This window comes from Rhipicephalus microplus, unplaced genomic scaffold (assembly GCF_043290135.1).
Source record: "Rhipicephalus microplus isolate Deutch F79 unplaced genomic scaffold, USDA_Rmic scaffold_15, whole genome shotgun sequence".
Taxonomy (NCBI): Eukaryota; Metazoa; Arthropoda; class Arachnida; order Ixodida; family Ixodidae; genus Rhipicephalus; species Rhipicephalus microplus.
The window spans coordinates 7,870,690-7,890,278 of NW_027464588.1; the positions used below are offsets into that span (position 1 = coordinate 7,870,690).

At 44.7% G+C, this 19,589-nt stretch overlaps 1 protein-coding gene across 1 annotated transcript in view; it reads right to left on the bottom strand.

Moving 5' to 3' along the window:
- Positions 1-2,799: 2,799 nt before the first annotated feature.
- LOC142784751 (glutamate receptor ionotropic, kainate 2-like) overlaps positions 2,800-19,589 on the bottom strand; it is a 34,989-nt gene continuing 18,199 nt past the window's right edge. Inside the window, exons 3-8 of the mRNA XM_075883251.1 lie at positions 14,478-14,591; positions 10,962-11,165; positions 9,346-9,869; positions 7,955-8,153; positions 5,425-5,638; positions 2,800-3,071 (exon numbers count right to left, since the gene is read on the bottom strand). Of these exons, the coding sequence (XP_075739366.1) occupies positions 2,800-3,071; positions 5,425-5,638; positions 7,955-8,153; positions 9,346-9,869; positions 10,962-11,165; positions 14,478-14,591 (1,527 nt within the window). The remainder of the gene's footprint in view (positions 3,072-5,424; positions 5,639-7,954; positions 8,154-9,345; positions 9,870-10,961; positions 11,166-14,477; positions 14,592-19,589) is intronic.

The following is a 19,589-nucleotide window of genomic DNA, read 5'->3' on the forward strand; positions in this document are numbered from 1 at the left end:
TTGGAGATAGAGACACAAGATTCTTCCGGAATGAATGTTTCCGACATGATACTTCCCAATTATATCTTAACATAGTCCGATACATTTGTAACTTTGCTACGATAGAATACAACTGCACAGCGACTGCCCATCTACAGGAGTGTTTAAATGAAACTGACATAATTGCGGCCGATTTTGCTTGTTTCCATGGAATATCTGTTAGAGTATTCGTAGATACGTTTTCTTACTTAATTTACGTTAGTATCATTCCGAAACAAGCGCTAGTTTACTTGATAACTCTATATAATCTGTCGTATCAGGGGCTTTGCCTTAACGCTTCAACCTTTATGGATGTCACTGCTGACTTGGCGGCCAGCTAGTGGGTTGCCGAGTAATTGAAAAAAATCAATTGAAAGGCTCCGCTAGACGGCACAAATACCAGTGCAGAACATTAGCTTGTCCGTAATCGTACAACCATTTTAATAGCACGACATCACCTGACAGGTGTAAAGCAGCAACAATGATGTCAGTGAAGGGAAATCTGAAGAATTTGTTTGTTTACAGCTGGTACTTTTCATGAGTTCACATATCAACGTTACCTGTGTATATAGCTTCATACGTCTAGGTGCTCTATTGATCACCCCATCAATTAGAGGTAGACCAAGATAAATGGGGAGTAATATGGTTTCACAAATATGACTTACTCGTCACGACATAAATATTGCGAAAATTTCATCGCGTACATCGTGGAACCCTTTCGCCAGACACATGTGGCACATACCCGCATACCACGGGTAGGTACGCGCCTAAGTTATTTGACAGGACATATCTACCGAGGAACGGTGAAAACAGACATTTATAATTCAAATGCGAGAGTGCATAGAAAAACGAACATCAGCTGCGTTCACCCGCCAAATCTAAAGAATAAATGTTCTGGTCTCAGCAAGAATCGAACCCAAACATTCTGCATGACGATCGAGTATTATAGCTCACAACCACTCCAAGTCTCAGAACCACTTTGGAAACACACCCTGTGCAGACGAAATCTTCACTAAACAACAGTCCATGTTGCAAGGACGTACTCGTTATTCAATTTTATAAACATTAATTACTTGCGTATTTTACGATACAGCCGTGACATTAGGTAAACGTTATCGGCCACAAATGCTGACGTGCTGTAGACCCAATGCCTATGACACGGCTGCTCATTTGGCTATGGTTCCATGACGGTTGTTTTCCCGGAAGGCCGTCTGTTAGTGTTGCAGCACAATAGCATACGAGTGATGTATACTTATGGCTAGTTACACCACCTGTATGAGAGTGCCCCACCACGATGGTCTAGGAGCTAAGGTACTCGGCTGCTGACCCGTATAGGTCGCGGCATCTAATCCCGACGGCGGCGGCTGCATTTCCTATGGAGGTGGAAATGTTGTAGGCCCATGTGCCCAGATTTGGGTGCACGTTAAAGAACTCCAGGTCGTCGAAATTTCCGGAGCCCTCCACTACGCTGTCTCTCATAATCATATGGCGGTTTTGGGACGTTAAACCCTACGTATACCACATACCACCAGTATTAGAGCCTTTCATACTATAAACGGGGCGCATTTTGGCTATGCTCATAGAATGGTTGTCGGGGTCACTTGGCTCTAAAAATTGTTAGGATTAATTTGTTTTTTCATCAATCTGGCATCGGCCTCTTCTGATATCCTAGTGATAAATGTGTGTCTAGAGCATAGAAACCACACCCTAGAAGAGGCTCGTGCCGCTTACGGAACGTTTTTACCATCCCAGGACGGCAAGTCTGGCAAGATGGTTTTGCGAAAAGTAATGAAGTTCCGCATGGTTTATGAAGGAGAACAACTCTTGCAGGTACTCGAAGCAGCGTGGTTTTGTCTATTTGGACACAATACCATGCCGCGTGCAAAAAGCAAGTCGAAATGAATGAATTGTGCCGAAGGAGTGAGGAAAAAGTGGAGCAGTGGTGAATATACAGCGGCGTCTGAGCAAGTTTGTATACTGTGGTTGGTCTTGCGATAAAGGAATACTTAACATGATTCTTCACCGTTGTGTTCATGAAAAGAGGTGCCAACTTTCCGCGCTTTTCTTTGAATATACAACAAAGGCCTTAGTGGCATGAATGTTGTACAAAAGCATACATTGCATAACAAGTTTAAATAACAAAGTTTTTTTTTAAAGAACGTCCCAAAAACAAAGTCCGTTTGGTTGATTATATGGCTGTCGATAAAAGATGCTTTTTTAAAGCTGTAAACATTTGATTTGATGAGGGCTACTTGCTTCGTTACTGAAATAATAAACCCTCATAAATATGTTCTCAAGCTATCATAGATGTTTAAATTTTGAAAACAAGGAGCCATTACAAAATGCAAAAGAAGACGAACGTAATGATGGCGGTTTTGAATATTCCTTTAATAGTTGCAACAGCCACGCTAGACCCAATTTCACAAAACGCGCTACAGGCCACAAGAACAAGATGGGCAGCCATTCGGCAAAATACGTGTAGGCATAATGAAAATGCACTTTTTTACGCTAATGATCGGCGCTCAAACAGAAAAAAACTACACTCTCGCAGGAGCTCTGAGCATTTCCATTCATAATTTATTCCTGTGTCTTTCTCCATACAATTCACAGCCAGCAAGGATCCAAACAATCTTAAGTGCAACACGAAATTCCACGTGGGGAGCAATGGCAACTTCTTCGTGTATCCCGCATGCGCTTCAATGCGCCTACCATGTCTTCCACATGAACAAAAGCTAAATAGTTCAATTCATGTGCTGAAGTGTAAAAGGCTCAGGCACTCCTTCAACTGCGTCCTAATCTCGCTTCACAGAACAGCTCGGCGAAAGCGATGATGCAGGCCAGACCAAGACCAGCAAGGAGAACGACGAACACGCCACCGACTGTTCGCAAGCCCAACTCGCTAGCTGCGTCAGTCCTAGATTTGCCGGCCTCGGTAGTAGGACATCGTTTGAGCGGATCCCGTACTTTCCACCAACGATCCTTTAATTTTTGCAGGGTGCCGCGCTCCTGCAGCCGCAGTAACGTCGATGACAGGATGTTGCGGTACGGAGATCCTGCACAAATAAAACAACATGTCACATGGTTTGTTACGACTGAAGGTTTCTCCTGGGGCCCGTGAAGACTGCAGTGACGTATTTCCGTCCAGTAAACGGCACAGAAAATTGAACGCAATTAAATGACATTGCTACTCGTGGTCGCATCCAGGGGCCTATTGTTCATGGAATCAAATTCAGTCTTTTTCAGTTTTCGCTGCATAACATCCCAAAATAGCACTTCCTAATGAAAACAAACGAAACGTTTAACGATAGTCTCATGATTTCAGCACAATAAGCAGTTAACGTTCAAGACAAAAAAGATTTAGTCATTTGCCTTGTCTTCACAGCAAGTGTACCTGTGAATCTTAAAAGTGAAAGTCTTCATTCGCGGAGACACGCACATATTGCTTTGAGGTCACATACTCTGATGGCGTTACCACCTTTTTTTTATATTACCCTTTCATCTCGCAGTGATCTGGGCTGGCAGGATGAAGTCACTGTCTGCAAGCGGCAAAGCGAAGCAATGCATAATGACCAAGATTTCCGCTATTAGCTCCTGCAAGGCATTGTTCCTATGCTTCCGTTTCATTCAATGCCTTTACAATGATAAAAGTAGAATTTCTTCAACGCCGTGGCCTGCCACAAGTTCGCGACGTTAGCCCAAGCCTCGACTTGCCTCATGCAATCGTTCTATATGATAGCGGTACGATGCACCCCTGACTCAGCTGGCTATAATTTAATTTAGTGAAGCTTTGGCCTGATGGTTTAGCAGTGCGAAATACGAACAGCATGAATTCAACACGCGTATACAAGAAAAATCAATGACAAGCGCTGCAGTCTTTCTTCTTTTTAAGGTTTCTTCTTGTGTTCCCATGTTCAATTCGCATTCTTTGTAATTCATACTGGCAACAACACCGCTATTGTAACATTGCGCTTCATACGTTGTCCCTATGAAAGATCACCGCAGGCTAGAGGGTGCAATCAACGCGTGTTGCATTTCTCTGCAAAATGCCACGGGATGGCGGCATCAGCCTAAGATATGCTTCCAGTCAGCAACACTCTTCTGACTTTCACACCACTTTATTTGCTTGCGGTCTCAGCTGTAACTAACACGGCTACCACAAAAACTTCTTTATTCTTTGAATATGGTCATTAGTAGTCGGCATGGAGATGTGCGAGCAGGTGCCAACGTGTGTGGATCTACGTTAAACAGCGCTATAAGTACCAAAAAACAACAGACATTGCGCAAGCTCTCTCATATCAATGTACAGTAAGCATTTAACCACTCCGGGAACGACAGCTTTTGCTTTCGTGTTATGCCACTTGCTGTGACGTCAGAATTACCCGTTCATTTTTGGCTTCATGGACACAAACCTAGCTTCATTTTGGCACAAACTGTGTTCCTGTGACATGTAACGTGGGGTATATGGGACGATATTGCATCACTCACTGTATTTTAAAGTCCTAAGAGACCTGCTAATAGATAACAATACAATACAATCTTAAATAGCAATTGCCGTCAAAGGCAAACGCAGCTTTAGATTTCTCTATTACGCGCTCAACGGCATATAAGAAATTCTAGAGAAAAGAGCGGACAGTGTCTAAAAACTATAGGCAGAGCGTGTTTACCTGCATCCATAACTTTGATGAAATGATAATACAATTACTTTAATTGACTGAACACTTAATAAATATGTCACCTATAAGATTCTTGGCCTCCTTATGCACTAAATTTCATTAAGGTTGCGTGAAAGAAACATGTCTTTGGAATTCTTTATATTGTCAGAAGAGGAAGTATCGTTCATAAAACATAGATCTTAGTGTTTACGTATCAACGTCTTGCGATTATGAAATTGCAGTTTCATAGATGAAAAGCTATCCACAAAAAGACACGCTGACATCACCTTCATTACATGGTTATTACAAGCTAATGATATGGTTGTTTATGAGCAATGTGTCGTTCAATAAAGTGTGGTTAGCACACAATTGTGGACGATGCAACGAGCCAATGCGAGAAATATGATAGGTGAAACATTTAGAGACAAGAAGAGAGCAGAGTGGAGCGAGGAAATAAATGTTCAATAATAACATCACAATCAATAACATGACGAAATGAGCATTGGAGAGGCATGTAGCGTGAGGTCAGGCACTTGATGGGGACGCAGCAAGTTAGTTGGACAAATTATATTACCGGTAGTCTACAGAAACAGCATGGCCTTAGGAAAGGCGGCGTCGGATCAATTGTTGAAGACGGGAGCACGGAAGAGGCACTTGTCCTCCTGGGGTGAGTGGAGTCAGCCTCATGATAGCAAAAATGACAACAGTCATAATGAATGTGAAAATGAGACACGTTGTAGAAGTTAAGGCTCACCATGTGGCGTTGCGATGCCGTAACCCTTGGAGTCTAGAAGACCCCCGATCTGCTTGAGCTGGCACCGTCGTCGTACCATGTACTCAATGCTCGTAGACTCCATGAGGAAGGCGTAGCCTCCGCGTTCCACACGCTCAATGCCCTCGGCTATGGAAGACACTAGGTCCTCTTTCATGGCATGCCACATCATCTCGTACGTCTCGTGCCTCCACTCCTGTGAACCAGTGATTCCGATAATATAAGAGAAAATTATTTACTTAAGTGATGCATGAGCAGGGTGCGATTGCTTTCTAACTTTTTCAAATAAACTTGGACACTCTCAAAGCGCACCACAAGCCAGGTTTCACTTTAAAGGGTGAGCTTGTTTTGTTGTCTTTGTTTTTATAAATGCCGATATGTTCACCCTTCTGAATATTGTGACAAGTAGAGGTTACACAAAGAAGTGACACTCACGACAAGAAATAGTAATTAACGAAAACACAAGAAGTGTGTGTCTTTTCATGGCACTAGCTCTTTGTGACATTAGGTTTTTTGAAGGGCGCAACGGAATTGGTCCCCAGCCAAGTCGAAGTGGTTCATCCGGCTCGAATGTTGCGATATTCTAATAAATAAACAAATATACAGTGAGGCAATGGTAGAAGCTAAGGATTGTACAGAATACCTATGAAATCCGAGCATAGGTTTTGATCAAGGAAGAGCACGTCAGCAGCTATACTACTTACTGAAATTTGATTTATTCCATTACTTGGAAGTGCAGACGTTTCTTATGAACCACTGGAATCATAGCCTCACCTCAACGACACGTTTTGCTCTATGTGGCCTATGAGATACGCGTACGCAGTGTTACAAGACGCTGGCAGAGTCAATATCGAAGGCAACGCAGAAAGAAGCGCAGCTGGTTCCCGCCTTTATAGGATCCATCAGGGAAGTCCCCACAAACCCGAACGACCTAGTCCACTCCAAGGCGCGAGGTCTCGCTTTTCGCGACCTCAAAGAACTCTTAGGCCGTCCCGCAGTTGTGGAGAACAGAGATCACCCGACCACTTATAATGAAATTACCTATCACTTTTATCTTGGCAAGAGAGACTTTCATCTTCCCAACAATAAGGCAAATCGAGCGCAGGCTTTGACTCTCGGGCTACTGCACACTGGTTGGTACCTCAGCTCGGCTTTATTTTTTTTATTTGATACCCACAGTGCCATAAGCATTACAGGGGGGGGGGAATACAACATGATTACAAGACAGAACACGAGCTCAATTTTTGGCAAGTACAGTAAAGTCTATCCAGATAACAGGAAGTACACTGAATACACAACGTAACGGAGATTAACACAATTGTACGAAAAGGCCAGCGGGCAACATACAGTAAGACGAAAACAAACACAATATGTATACAGCACAACAAAACACCCGTCATCACAAAATTATTCACAAAATTCATCATCACAAATTCACAAAACTGATCACAAATTCATCACAAATTAGCACAAAGTTTATCCCTACATTTATCCTAAAATCTCTTGCAGGTACTGCAACGACCTACCTAGCCTAGACCACATGCTCTGGCGTTGCGGGGCACGGAGCAACCGAATGAAAAAAACTGGTTATCCGCTAGAAAGAGCCCCGATGTCGTTGATCCCTGTGGGACCCAGACATCGGGGCTCAACGGCCTACCTAAACCGCTGTACCCCTACTTCAAATGTAACGCTAACATTTGGCCCGAAAAGCCAGAACTACTTTTCAAACCCTTCGGGTTTGCGTAAAGTTCTTCATCCAAAGTGTTTTTATGCAGCGATGAATTCCAAAGCACCTGATACGTAATTAGGTCTCGTTCATGAAGTTCAGCCTCACATATTTCTAAGCCTTTCCTTAAAACTAGTGTCTGGGCAGAATTTAGCTGAATAAAAATAATTAGCTCACAAATATATCAGCACAAAAGCTTCTTTCTTTTAAAACTTTCCTTAGGGCTACGTGATCAGGCGACTTCATCTGCCTTGTCCTGAACGTACGTAGTACTCATACTTTTGCGTTTTCCAAACCCATCAATTGTTTTACAGGACATACGTAGTGCCATGCAAGGCCATCACCGAAACAGGCATCCACTTTGATATAATATGTTGCCCAGTTTCAAGGGGTTCGATACCGGCTGCTGTGGCTGCATTTTCGATAGACTCAAAAACGCTTGCAGCTCGTGTACTTAGAGTTGGGCGCACGTTAAGGAATCTCATGTGCCCATGTGGTCAAAATTTTCGGAGTCTTCTTCTACGGCATCTCTGCTAATCGTAATGTAGTTTTGGGACTTAACCCCATCAAAATGGTGAATTCAGTTTTCGGAGAAGTATGACTTCACTAACAGCACGACGATTGAACAATTATTGCTATTGTGATAGCAATGCTGTTCAATACGAAATATAATATTTGAATAAGACCACTTGCTTTATGTTTGTTGCATAGTGCCATTAAAATCAATACTGCACGCATTTATCAGGAGCCGATCATAATACTTGTCGCTGATAGATGGTGACATACCTTGAACAAGGCGTGAGTCGATCCTGAGCGAACGCATCCGTAGCGCACGGCTGACTGCTTCGCCAAGTCTTCGGCACTCTCAATGGGTGACAGAAGCCTCTCTTTAGTCAGGACAGCTGCCAGGTTAGCCGTGTAAGAGGAAACCAGCACGAAGGAGAAGATCCACCAAGTTGCAGCAATGATGCGTGCTGAAGCTGCCCTGCACAATGTGCCGTGTTATGTAAAACTATCTTGAAGAAAGGACGGTGCCCAAGCTGGCCACATGGTGGAACTCTGTCGACACATTGCCCCCCTATAGGGAGTGTGCTACCCTGTATGTTTTGTATATGGTATGTAGATGCATGATGTCCAATTTCTGACAGAAATATGTAGTCATTGAAAACTGCACTAACAGATTATGTTATACGTCCTAAATAACTTTTTGTTGTTAAACATGTAATCTCACTGACTTGTATTTTTATGTTCTACTTTTACGGCATTATCGTTGTATTACTCACCCCCTCTGTAACGCCTTTATGTGCCCTGAGGATAATCGAAATATATAACAAAGCAAGCTTTTGAAAACGAGCCAAATGTAAGTAATGCGAAAATTGCAAGCTATCTTTAAAGTTGTGTTAAAAAACATGTAAAAAAGAGGCAACCAACAGTCGGGATATGCAGAAAAAATCGTTACTCTCTAAACAACAGAAACACCAAACTGTACTTCTCTGTAATTTTTGCTATAAAAAATTCTCCAGGCCACAACAAACTACTGCGAAACATGATAAATGTAAAAGTATGTTCTCCCTGTTTTGTTTAGAATATTTAGGTTGGATTTACGCCACCGTTAAATTTTTTGTTGCTGTCTATCATGGGGCAGCGTCATCTCATCAATAGTACTTCAGACACGTGACATGGATCATTTCAACCGAGATGACCAAAGTATAAGGTGTGTCACAAGAATTACCAGTTTTTACAAGCGGGACTGGGGGACTTCTTTCCGAGCGTGAACAATTCACTAAGGCTATTAGCCACATATCTCCTCAATCTGTCAGCCGAGTTTCGATATGTGCGCAACGTAACATTACTTTTTTTAGGCTTAAGGTGTAACATACAACTTCGTGATTAATCATTCTGGAAAGCTATACGTACTTTAAAAATGGTGTCATTTTAATTATTCAGCGTAGGCATATCTCACGCAAAAGAATGAAGCAATCTCTTAAGCGCTAACTCTTGTCTTTTTAACAATCTATTTTATCAGCATAAGGTCGAAAACCCGACATTTGCTTAGTTGAAGTTTTCTCTTTGATATGCAAAATATGAAAGGTACAGAACGAGAATTGCAATGTCTAGTTTTAAACAAAGTCTACGCAATAAAGAAATTGATAAAAGAAAGACAATTTTCAACCTACCTAGGAAATATACCACATCCCTGTCTCATAATGGCGCTAGCTATGAACCAACAACTGTTAGAGAGAGTTAGGTCAGTTTGCACCGTTGGCAGAGTACTATTTCTCCGGCTGTCAGAATATAACGTCTCTCGTTGTAGGTCGGAGGAACTGACTGCTTCCTGACCTTTGATGATGTCGAGCCTGGCACGGCTATTGTCCGTTTCAGTGTACGAATCTACATTACTGCACGCTAAACTGTTTCCGCAGCAGCAGCATCCATAACGTCGCGATATGGCACTATTTCTGCGACACAATGCGCTCTGAGCACGAGCGACGCAGCACAGAATCACGCTCACTGCGACGCACGCCCCAGCGACACAAAGCCACACATCCCCCGACAGCGGAGACAGAAAGAATAGGAGGGAACGCTTCTGGTCGGTCTTGTAGAGTATGCTGACTCCCGACGTCATGAAAGGTATAGTGAAGTCGACACATTGCTCGCGCTCAGAGGTGATGGTCAGGTCACCAATCGCCAGGTCTGCCTCCTGCAGTGAAGACGTAGGAATAGTCGAGCAGTTGAGCCGGTTGAAATAAAGAGCATTTGCTAGAGATGAGGTGGGTTATAAGTACGCTTGTATACTGAAAAACGTAAGACGCTACAATTGACTTCAAGAAATTTTCAGATAATTTTCGTGGTTGACACATTCAAATAAAAGCTGTAAAGTGAATAGTGCGGAGTATTTGCAAATGAAGAGTAGCCAGTATTTACCCTCACATAATTCTGGTTGAAATGTCTCAATACCTTCACTAAGCTTAGCTAAACAGTCTAAATCGAGCCACCTGAGGCTTACAAGCCTCACCTTTAATCTATGAGATGGTGTCAATTTACTTATCACCCAATTGTCCTCGGTAACGTCATCCCTAATCATACGGTCAAATAGAACAAAGCTTTATAACACGGCGTTCTGTTCACAATGAATAGAACATGACAGCACGCGTTTAAATTTATTCCTACGAAATGGAAGTGGTTAGGACTTCGGTGTCTATAGTTCAAAAACCATAACTTAACTGACTTAACTGATAATAGTAATATAAACTAATAAGCACTTCGGCTGCTTGACCCTTAGCCTAGGTTAGACAACTGGGTGCGTTCTTTTTTCATTAGGCTGGCGTGTAAATGCGGAGAACAAAAAGCGAGGGCGAACACGTATGACGCATGCCACATCAGCTATACTGAGCTTTTACGCATATGACACAAGCAGGTGAAAGCTGTCTATGCATGTGAACAAAATCTACGGTATGGTGAAGCTTTTTACGAGAGAATATCAATGCCATTACCTGGTTGCAATTATGTTATACGTTATTGATTGTATTAGGAGCGGCAGAACCTAGACAATAGTCTTGTCTAAAGTACCATTTATTCTGAAGACAAAAAAGCACAAGACAGTTCATACCGGTTGTATATCATGACCCGGAACGCAACAAAACTTTTTTAAGTACTGCGTGAACTACTTAAGAAGCATGCGGAGTGTTGTAATCACAATATGCACAACCAAGTACGACAGTTTTCCTAAAAGCTGGCTACAGTTACACTCATTTGTTGGAGTGCGCAGTGAATTTCCTCAATAAAAACTTACCATGTCCACAAGTTCACGCATTATGCCGTTCCACCTGCCCTGTGAGTCACGGGTTCCGTAGGCGCCATCTCTGACGAGTTTGAGCCGGTAGCGGAAGCCCAGCGTTGCAGATATTTCACGGAGCAAATCCACGCAGTAACCCTCGAAGCGGTCGTTTCCCTCGAGCTTGTGCGCGGATTTCTTGAGCATGACGTACGGTGCATTCTGCAGAAATGATCGTGTAAGGCATACGCGAGAGCTTAACTTTGAAGTTCGGACGATATCACCTGAGTGTTTTTGACTTCAAGAGGCTTTTAGCAGGTATCTATGCCTTTTTACGTAACTGTGCTACCAGTAGACAGGAACGCATGTTCTTGCAAAGTTTTAGCTTCCCATGCGTTAACATTTGTGTACGTACGTAAAAGTACACCTTCTCGTTTGTGCAAACCACTAAATGGTGATGAAAATTGCTTTGAAACTATATTTGACTTTGTTAAAATTGAATTGTCACTGACGCAAAATAGTTGGAGATGTTTTTATTCTTTTTTATGTACTGTTGTATAAAAACACTGGATTACCGGACGATAGTGTTGACACCTCGTGATAACATGGACAAGTTTGTTAGTGCCTAGTAAATATTTATTTATTCATTTATTTATCTATTTATTGTATACCTGCATCGCCTCATTGGGCATTAAAGCAGGAGGTTACATCCAAAAATATACAAAGTAAGAACACTCACAAAGCGTAGTAAAATACATCGTTGTCCAAAATGGTATGAAGGAAATATTAGTAAATAAGGAACTCTGTCGTCTTTGTCCCGCTGCAAAGCATTGAATCAAGAAGTGGAATGCATGACATTTCTGCAAGAACAATTCTGTGCTCTCTTGGTTTTGCTTGACCGCCTTAGACAGCGCCACCTATCCAGCATATCGGGGGGCTTTAGGTCTCTTACGTTTACGTTTGCGGCATTCCAGCTCCTCCAGCTTCAGTAAGCTGGGTGAAACAAGCAGATCACAATTGACACTCGCATTTGCGGCTTGAGTCTCCGCAAGGCAAAAACCGTGCTTGGACTCGCTCGTTGAATTCCGTGCCGACCGGTTGTGCCCCCGCGATCTCCGACGGCAGCGCAGCTATGGCCCACCGGCTCGCCCTCCACCACGAAGGAAAGCCCTCCGCCATTTCCTGATGCCGTGAAGCTATCGCTGAGTGGTGCCCTGTCCTCGGACTCCTGCGACTGTGTCCTTCTTTCCCATCTTCTTACTTCTCTATGTGGGTCTCTTTGTCCGGGCTCCTATCTATATCCCTATCCCTTTTAATTAATCCTTACCACCATCCCTCGTTTGTCACTCTTGAGGTGTCGCACTATGACACAGACAGTTGCGGGGCTTACTTTTATCTTCGTTTCTCTCTATCACAGAGCCCATGCGAAATCAGCCCCAAATCTGCCCCTATCAAAACATCTTAATCTTCCTGACCATGCATTCGACAAACTATCAGTAACGCTCTTTGAGACGGAATTTAAATCAAACCGAGAACGTAAACAACGAGAGTCATACCTTATCCACAGATTTAACGCCCTCGATAGAGGAATAAATGAGAATCCTGGTACACTTGCAGCAATTAAAGCATTAGAAAACAATAATGGCAATAATGAAGATAGTAACTGAGTTAACGGCACTGCAGCTGCGAAGGGCACAGGACAACTGAAAACAATGCCAAGTGTGACTACTCTTCCTAAGTACAGCTGTCGTCTGTTTTCTGTTTTTACTTTACTACCCAATCAATTGTGCCAAGCATGACATGCCCAACAGCAACCATGTAAGAGTCGGGAGGCCCCTACTGCACGCGTATTGCAGAGGCGGGCAAGGAATTCGCATTGCGCCCGCTTGCCAGCCTCTGCGGCAATACGCGACACCCCTCTTTCTACGACGAAATGTCGACGGGCGCTGAGTAGTTAAAGGCTTAAACTTCTTAAAAAAGCTCTTTTTGCCCCACACCGAACCGCCAGAGCCAGAAGGCGCCGTCTGGTCGGCAAGAATGCGTTAATGAAAGGAAGCATACACAGACCTCAGACATCCGAAAGGTGAAAAGGAGAAAAGGGAGAGAGATGGAGGGGGAAGTGGAAGGAAGAGTGGAAGGGGGCGCCTGGGGGGGAGTCCACCTTATTGTCTTTTTCTCTTTTTTTCTTTGTTTTCTTCTTTCTTTATTTTTTTTCTGTTCATTCCCCTCTTTCTCTCTCCCCCTCTGATTTGAAATTGTGTAAAGCTGAGCACCAACAAACTGTACCTTCAATCTTGATGAAGGCCAGACTCTAGGCCGAAATGTCGAAATAAACTATATATATATATATATATATATATATATATATATATATATATGGAAATGAAGCTGTTCTTGGATCCAGTAGAAAAATATCAAAAAGTAGAGGACGGGCAAAACGAAAACTTTTTATTTTTCCTACGTTTCAGCCGGGGACCGGCCTTCCTCAGGGAAAACACGATACAAAAATGCGCTTTTCTTAAGTAGGCATGGTATATCAAGGGCCCCTGACACGTGAACTATCACTATCATAAACTATCTACTGTGACGTGGCGAGTAATGAACAGCTGAGAATGTCAAAGCAATGTCAAAGAAAGATTATGAGAATGCATAAACGGTGTTTACATCAAGTAGATCACATGAATAGCAGTTTGAAAAGTAGAGTAATATCTACAAACAAAAATTATCAAACCAATACAGCAAATCACACGCATAAAAAAGAAAAAAAAAGTATAGCAGAAAACGTTAAAATGGAAAAAGATGCGTAACTAAGAGTTTCATGGGGTACAAACAGAATTGATTGGACAAAGTCAAGAAATCCTCTGCACCGAAAAAGGTGTCGTAAAAATCTGCGTGTACAGTGGTTATGAACAGACTGTGATGAAACTAGGACTTAGTTCTGCGCCGAAAGAAACGTCAGTTTGCCTGGATCTTCATTTGTACCAGATAAGATCGTGTTGAGCTTGTGTATCAAAAATGACTCGCACAGTTTCCTATCATAGTGTAAAGGGAAACCTGATTCCAGTATAGCAGCTCTTAATTTATTGAACGAGTGACCAGGAATGTTAACGTGCTTAGACAAAGGTAGATTTGGTAGGCTATTCATGTGATCTACTTGATGTAAACACCGTTCATGCAGTCTCAATATCTTTCTGTGACATTGCTTTGACATTGACATTCTCTGCTGTTCATTACTCGCCACGCCACAGTAGATAGTGTATGATAGTTATAGTTCACATTTCAGGGGCCCTTTATATACTATGACTACTTAAGAAAAGCGCATTTTTGCATCGTGTTTTCCCTGATGAAGGCCAGACACCGGCTGAAACGTAAGAAAAATAAAACGTTTTCGTTTTGCCCGTCCTTCACATTTCGGTATATATATATACCCGATTCCATGAAATGCGGCTTTACCAGTCCAACCACCTGCTAAACATAAAACTATGTCGGACGCCGAAACTTCCACCATCTTGGAAGAGTGAATGCCGGGCTTACCAGTATCGTCGTTATTCTCAAAGTCTTGTTCTTCAGTACGCTGATTATTTCGTCCTCATACATCTTTTCTGCTTGAGTAATGTTTAGCCCCGATGACGTACTCCACGTCCCAATCTGAGAATAAACATGCAAACATGAAAAGTACGAATATTAGGCAAGAAATGCCATCGCAAAAATACAATTTTTGCAGTCTTTCTATGGTCGCACTTGAAGTTAAAGTAAGTTTGTTCGCACGATACGAAAATGTAAAGAAGATACTTCGAGCACGTTTAACTTTTACCTTCTGAAGTAGGGCGGGATGGCGCATATTGTGATTCAGTTTGTCGGGCTCAGCCATGCCGTAAGCAAGGGGTGTTTATGCACATAACATTCGCCTTGAAATTGAAATTGAAAGCACGTGAATATGGCGAAGTACCCGCCCGCAAGGCGCCACGCGCACCTGGGCAACAACCCACTTTGTAATGAGCGGGCAGCTCTAAACAGCTGACTCGTTGCGCAGTTCGCACGTTTGACACTCGGTGCAATGGTATGATTCTGCAATGTAATACTTCTTTCATCTAGATGAGGCCTTGGTAGATAACATTATTATAACGTTCTTTTTAAGCAGCCTGAAGTGCGGAAGTGGCTCTCTGGTAGAACACCGACTAGCCACAGAAGGTACAAGTTTGATTCTCACGTGGACCAAAGTTTTCAAAATATTTTTATTCGCATGTATGTCGAATTTCATCTCTCGACCACATTCACTGTCTACCAAGGATTCCACTGCCAACACCGATGCCGAAATTTTAGCTAAACCAGCTGTTTATTGCTTTCAAGTTATAATATTGTCACGTTACTCTGGACAACTTCGTATAATGGGCTCGTTGAGTTTACTAGCCAAGCTGCGGCTGAGAGAAATCGTCTTTGTCCTCTTTCACTTTTCGATCTCAGCCAAGCGAACCCTGTGGCAATAGTCCCCCCTTTGAAAGCATCGACTTGAGGCTCGTTAATAAAAAGTGAAGGTATACACACGCAGATATAGAGAACCAAAAGAGGGAGATTGACAGTACTCGCAGCGCATATGAGGAAGTTTCGTCAACGCTTGCACCAAGCGCAAAAAGGAAAGGCATAAAAACACAGGAGAACACAACAGCAGCAGCAACGCAAAGTCATGGCATGTCGTAGCACGTGAAATCACAAGGGCTACTGTGTGAAGTAGAGCTTCAGCCGAACGACATGCACGGTTTCGGGCTGAAGCTGTCGACGAAGAGACGCTGCGCCGTCTGGAAATACCTCGTAGGTAATATCTGTGACTCGTCTAAGAACCTTGTACGGTCCCAATTAACGGCTTAGCAGTTTTTCGGATAAGCCTGGTTGCCGGACAGGGAACTACACCTACACTTGGTCCCCAGGGTGGTAGGCGACATTTCGATGGCGAATGTTGTAACGTCGTGCGTCTGCATCTTGTTGGTGACTGGTGTTTATGCGAGCTAGCTGACGAGCTTCTTCGGGGTATTGAGTGTATTGCTCAGCGTCTTGAGCAAGTTCATTGCTTTGGTCGCACGGAAGCACAGCATCGAGCATGGTTCGCACGTTGCGTCCGTAAACAAGTCGGAAGGGCGGAAATCGCGTTGTTTCTTGCGTTGCCGTATTGTAAGCAAACGTGATGTGTGGAAGAATCTCGTCCCAGGTTTTGTGTTGTACGTCCACGTACATTGACAGCATGTCCGCTATGGTCTTGTTAAGCCTCCCTGTCAGTCCATTGGATTTCGGGTGATAAGCCGTTGTTTTTCGATGACTTGTGCAGCTCAGTTTAACAATGTCCTCCATCATTCGTGCTGTAAACGACGTCCCTCTGTCCGTAATCACGCATGACGGGGCACCATGCCGTAGGACGATTTGGTGCACGAAAAACTGCGCGACTTCAGAGGCCGTGCCACGGGCTAACGCTTTTGTTTCAGCATAACGAGTAAGATAATCCGTCGACACTATAATCCATTTGTTCCCAGAGGACGACAAAGGGAAGGGGGGCCCAAGAAGGTCCATTCCCACGAGGTCAAACGGTGTCCGTGGTGGTGCGATCGCTTGGAGCAGGCCCGCGGGTCTCACAGGCGGAGTCGTGCGACGCTGGCACTCACGGCAGCTTTTCACATATCGATGTACACTAGTTGATAGTCGCGGCCAGTAATACTGTTGGCGTACTCTGGCGAGAGTTCGCGAATAGCCCAAATGTCCTGACGTGGGCTCGTCGTGGCACGCAAGGAGGATCTCATCACGCATGTCACTAGGAACAACGAGTAGGAAGGCTTTGTCGCTACCACGGGCGTTTTTCTTGTAAATAATGCCTCTTTTTAGACAAAAAGAGGACAGTTCGCGAGCAATGTGTTGAGGGACCTGAGAGTTGCGGCCTTCCAGGGAATCAATTACTGGGCGTAATTCATCGCCCGCTGCTTTGACATAAATTCGGAGTCACTAACTGCTCCGAGAAAGGCATCTTCATCTTCGGAGCCCCTGACAGCGTTCCCCACAGGTGCTCGAGAAAGCGCGTCGGCGTCTTCGTGTTTGCGCCCTGACCTGTACACAATCGTAATATCAAACTCCTGCAAACGCAAACTCCACCGTGCGAGACGACCGGATGGATCTCTGAGATTTGCCAGCCAGCAGAGCGAGTGGTGGTCAGTCACCACTTTGAAGGGACGACCGTAGAGGTACGGCCGAAATTTGGTCGTCGCCCACACGACTGCGAGGCATTCTTTTTCTGACGTAGAATAGTTGGTCTCAGCTCGAGAAAGAGTACGACTGGCGTAAGCTATCACATGCTCAACGCCGCCGTGTCGTTGTACAAGGACAGTGCCAAGTCCGACGTTGCTGGCATCTGTATGAATTTCTGTAGCAGCGTCCTCATCAAAATGGGCAAAAACAGGGGCTGTTTGCATTCTCTGTCGTAACTCTGTGAACGCTGTATCTTGTTCTGCGCCCCAAGTAAAGGGTACGCCATCTCGGGTGAGTCGCGTAATAGGCTCAGCTATCTTAAGTTGGCGATAAATCGGCGATAATACGCGCACAAGCCGAAGAAACGGCGTACTGCTCTTTTATCTGATGAAACAGGGAAGGCGGCGACAGCATCAGTTTTGTCTGAATCAGGTCGCACTCCTTCCGCACTAATGACATGTCCCAGAAATTTCAACTCTTCATAGCCGAAATGGCATTTTTGAGGTTTCAGCGTGAGTTCAGCTGTGCGAATGGCTTCAAGAACCTTCCTCAGACGCTTCAGATGTTCTTCGAAGCTCTCGAAAAGGATGACCACATCATCGAGGTAGACAAGACAGCTTTGCCACTTCAAGCCAGCGAGGACTGTGTCCATCATCCTCTGATAAGTGGCTGGTGCAGAACAGAGGCCGAAGGGAAGAACTCAGAATTCGTAAAGTCCGTCTGGAGTCACAAACGCGGTTTTTTCTCGGTCTCGTTCATCCACTTCAATTTGCCAATGACCACTCTTTAGATCGATGGACGAAAAATACTTCGCGCGTCGTAACCTGTCGAAAGAGTCGTCGAACCGTGGAAGCGGGTAGACGTCCTTTTTTGTGACGCTATTAAGCTTCCTGTAGTCAATACAGAATCGCGGCGTTCCGTTTTTTTTCTTTACTAGAACGACTGGCGAGGACCAAGCGCTGCTGGATGGTTGCATAATCCCATCATCGAGCATCTCTTTTACTTGTGTCTGAATAGCCTCGCGTTATTTGGCAGAAACGCGATAAGGCTGCTGCCGGATGGGGTGGACGTCATCGTCGGTAATATTTCGATGCTTCGTGAGGTGTGTTTGACGGACTTTAGAAGAAGAGGCGAAACAACATCGAAACTCCCTTAAAAGGTCATGAAGTGCAGCCTTTCTCTCGTCTTACGGCGTCGAATTATGTCGATGTGGTCTAGAAATTCCTCATCCTCAAGCGTTTCCTCGGACGCGAAGCACTCCGTGACGTCGGCAACAGGGTCTCCATGAGCTAGGGTGGTTCCGCGGAAAAGATACCGGTGCTCGTAATTGAAGTTCGTAACTAGTATCGTTGACTGTCCGTCATGGATGCGCACAACACTTAGTGCGGCGCATACACCTTGGAGCAGCAGAAGTGATAGGTTGCCTTCAGCCACCACGTCGCCGTCTTGGAAGTCTACACAGGTGACTTCGATGGGAACAGTTGCTCGAGGTGGCAGCGTCACACTGTCGTCAGCAACACGCAGCGCAGGTCTACGGCAGTTATCAGCCTCTCGATCTGTTGCGCCTTGAGTCGAAAAGGTCACGATGCGCTCACGGAGATTTATGAAGGCACCGTATTACCAAAGGAAGTCCATGCCGATAATCAGCTGAGGCGAACAGTCGCGAAGAACGAGGCAGCTGAGCACAAACGTTGACGCACGAATTTTCACTCTTGTGGTACAGCGACCCAGCGGTGTTACAACGTGTCCTCCGGCTGTTCGAATTCGCGTTCCAATCCACGGCGTGATCACGTTTCTGAGATCATTTGCTAGCCTCCCGCTGATGATCGAATAGTCTGCACCAGTGTCTACCAATGCACTGACCTGAAGACCGTCAATCAGCACAGGTATGTCGAGTGACACGTGGTCACTAGGTTCAGATGTGGATGTCGGCGTTTCTTCGGTACTGCGATTCTCTGACGAAATGCCTTCGGCGTTGCGTGCAAGCGTCGATGGGAGGTATTTCGCACTTTGAGTCCCAGCGACCTTGCCCCCGAGGGCCGCTGCCTTCAGTTTTCCCGACGAGGGCTCGGGGAGCGTTCCCGTGTCGTCACCCCGAAACGTGGCCCAGTGGCTGCGGGTCTCCTCGGAGACGGTGACCGAAATCGCCGTCGTGTAAAGGGTGCACACTGTTGCGCGAGATACTCTTCGGTATCTCTTGGCCTTTGACCAATTCGGGGACGAGGGGAATTGACGGAAAATCAACGCAGTCCAAGTAGCCAGTATGGGCATTCGCGGTAATTGAGACCAGCCTCACCGCAATGATAGCAGAGGGGTCGTCTGTCTGGCGTACGCCAGAGATGAGACTTGCGCGTCGGTGCACGGCGACTATCGATGTCCAAATCAGTGTGCGCTGACTGAATCGCGACTGACGGCATCAAT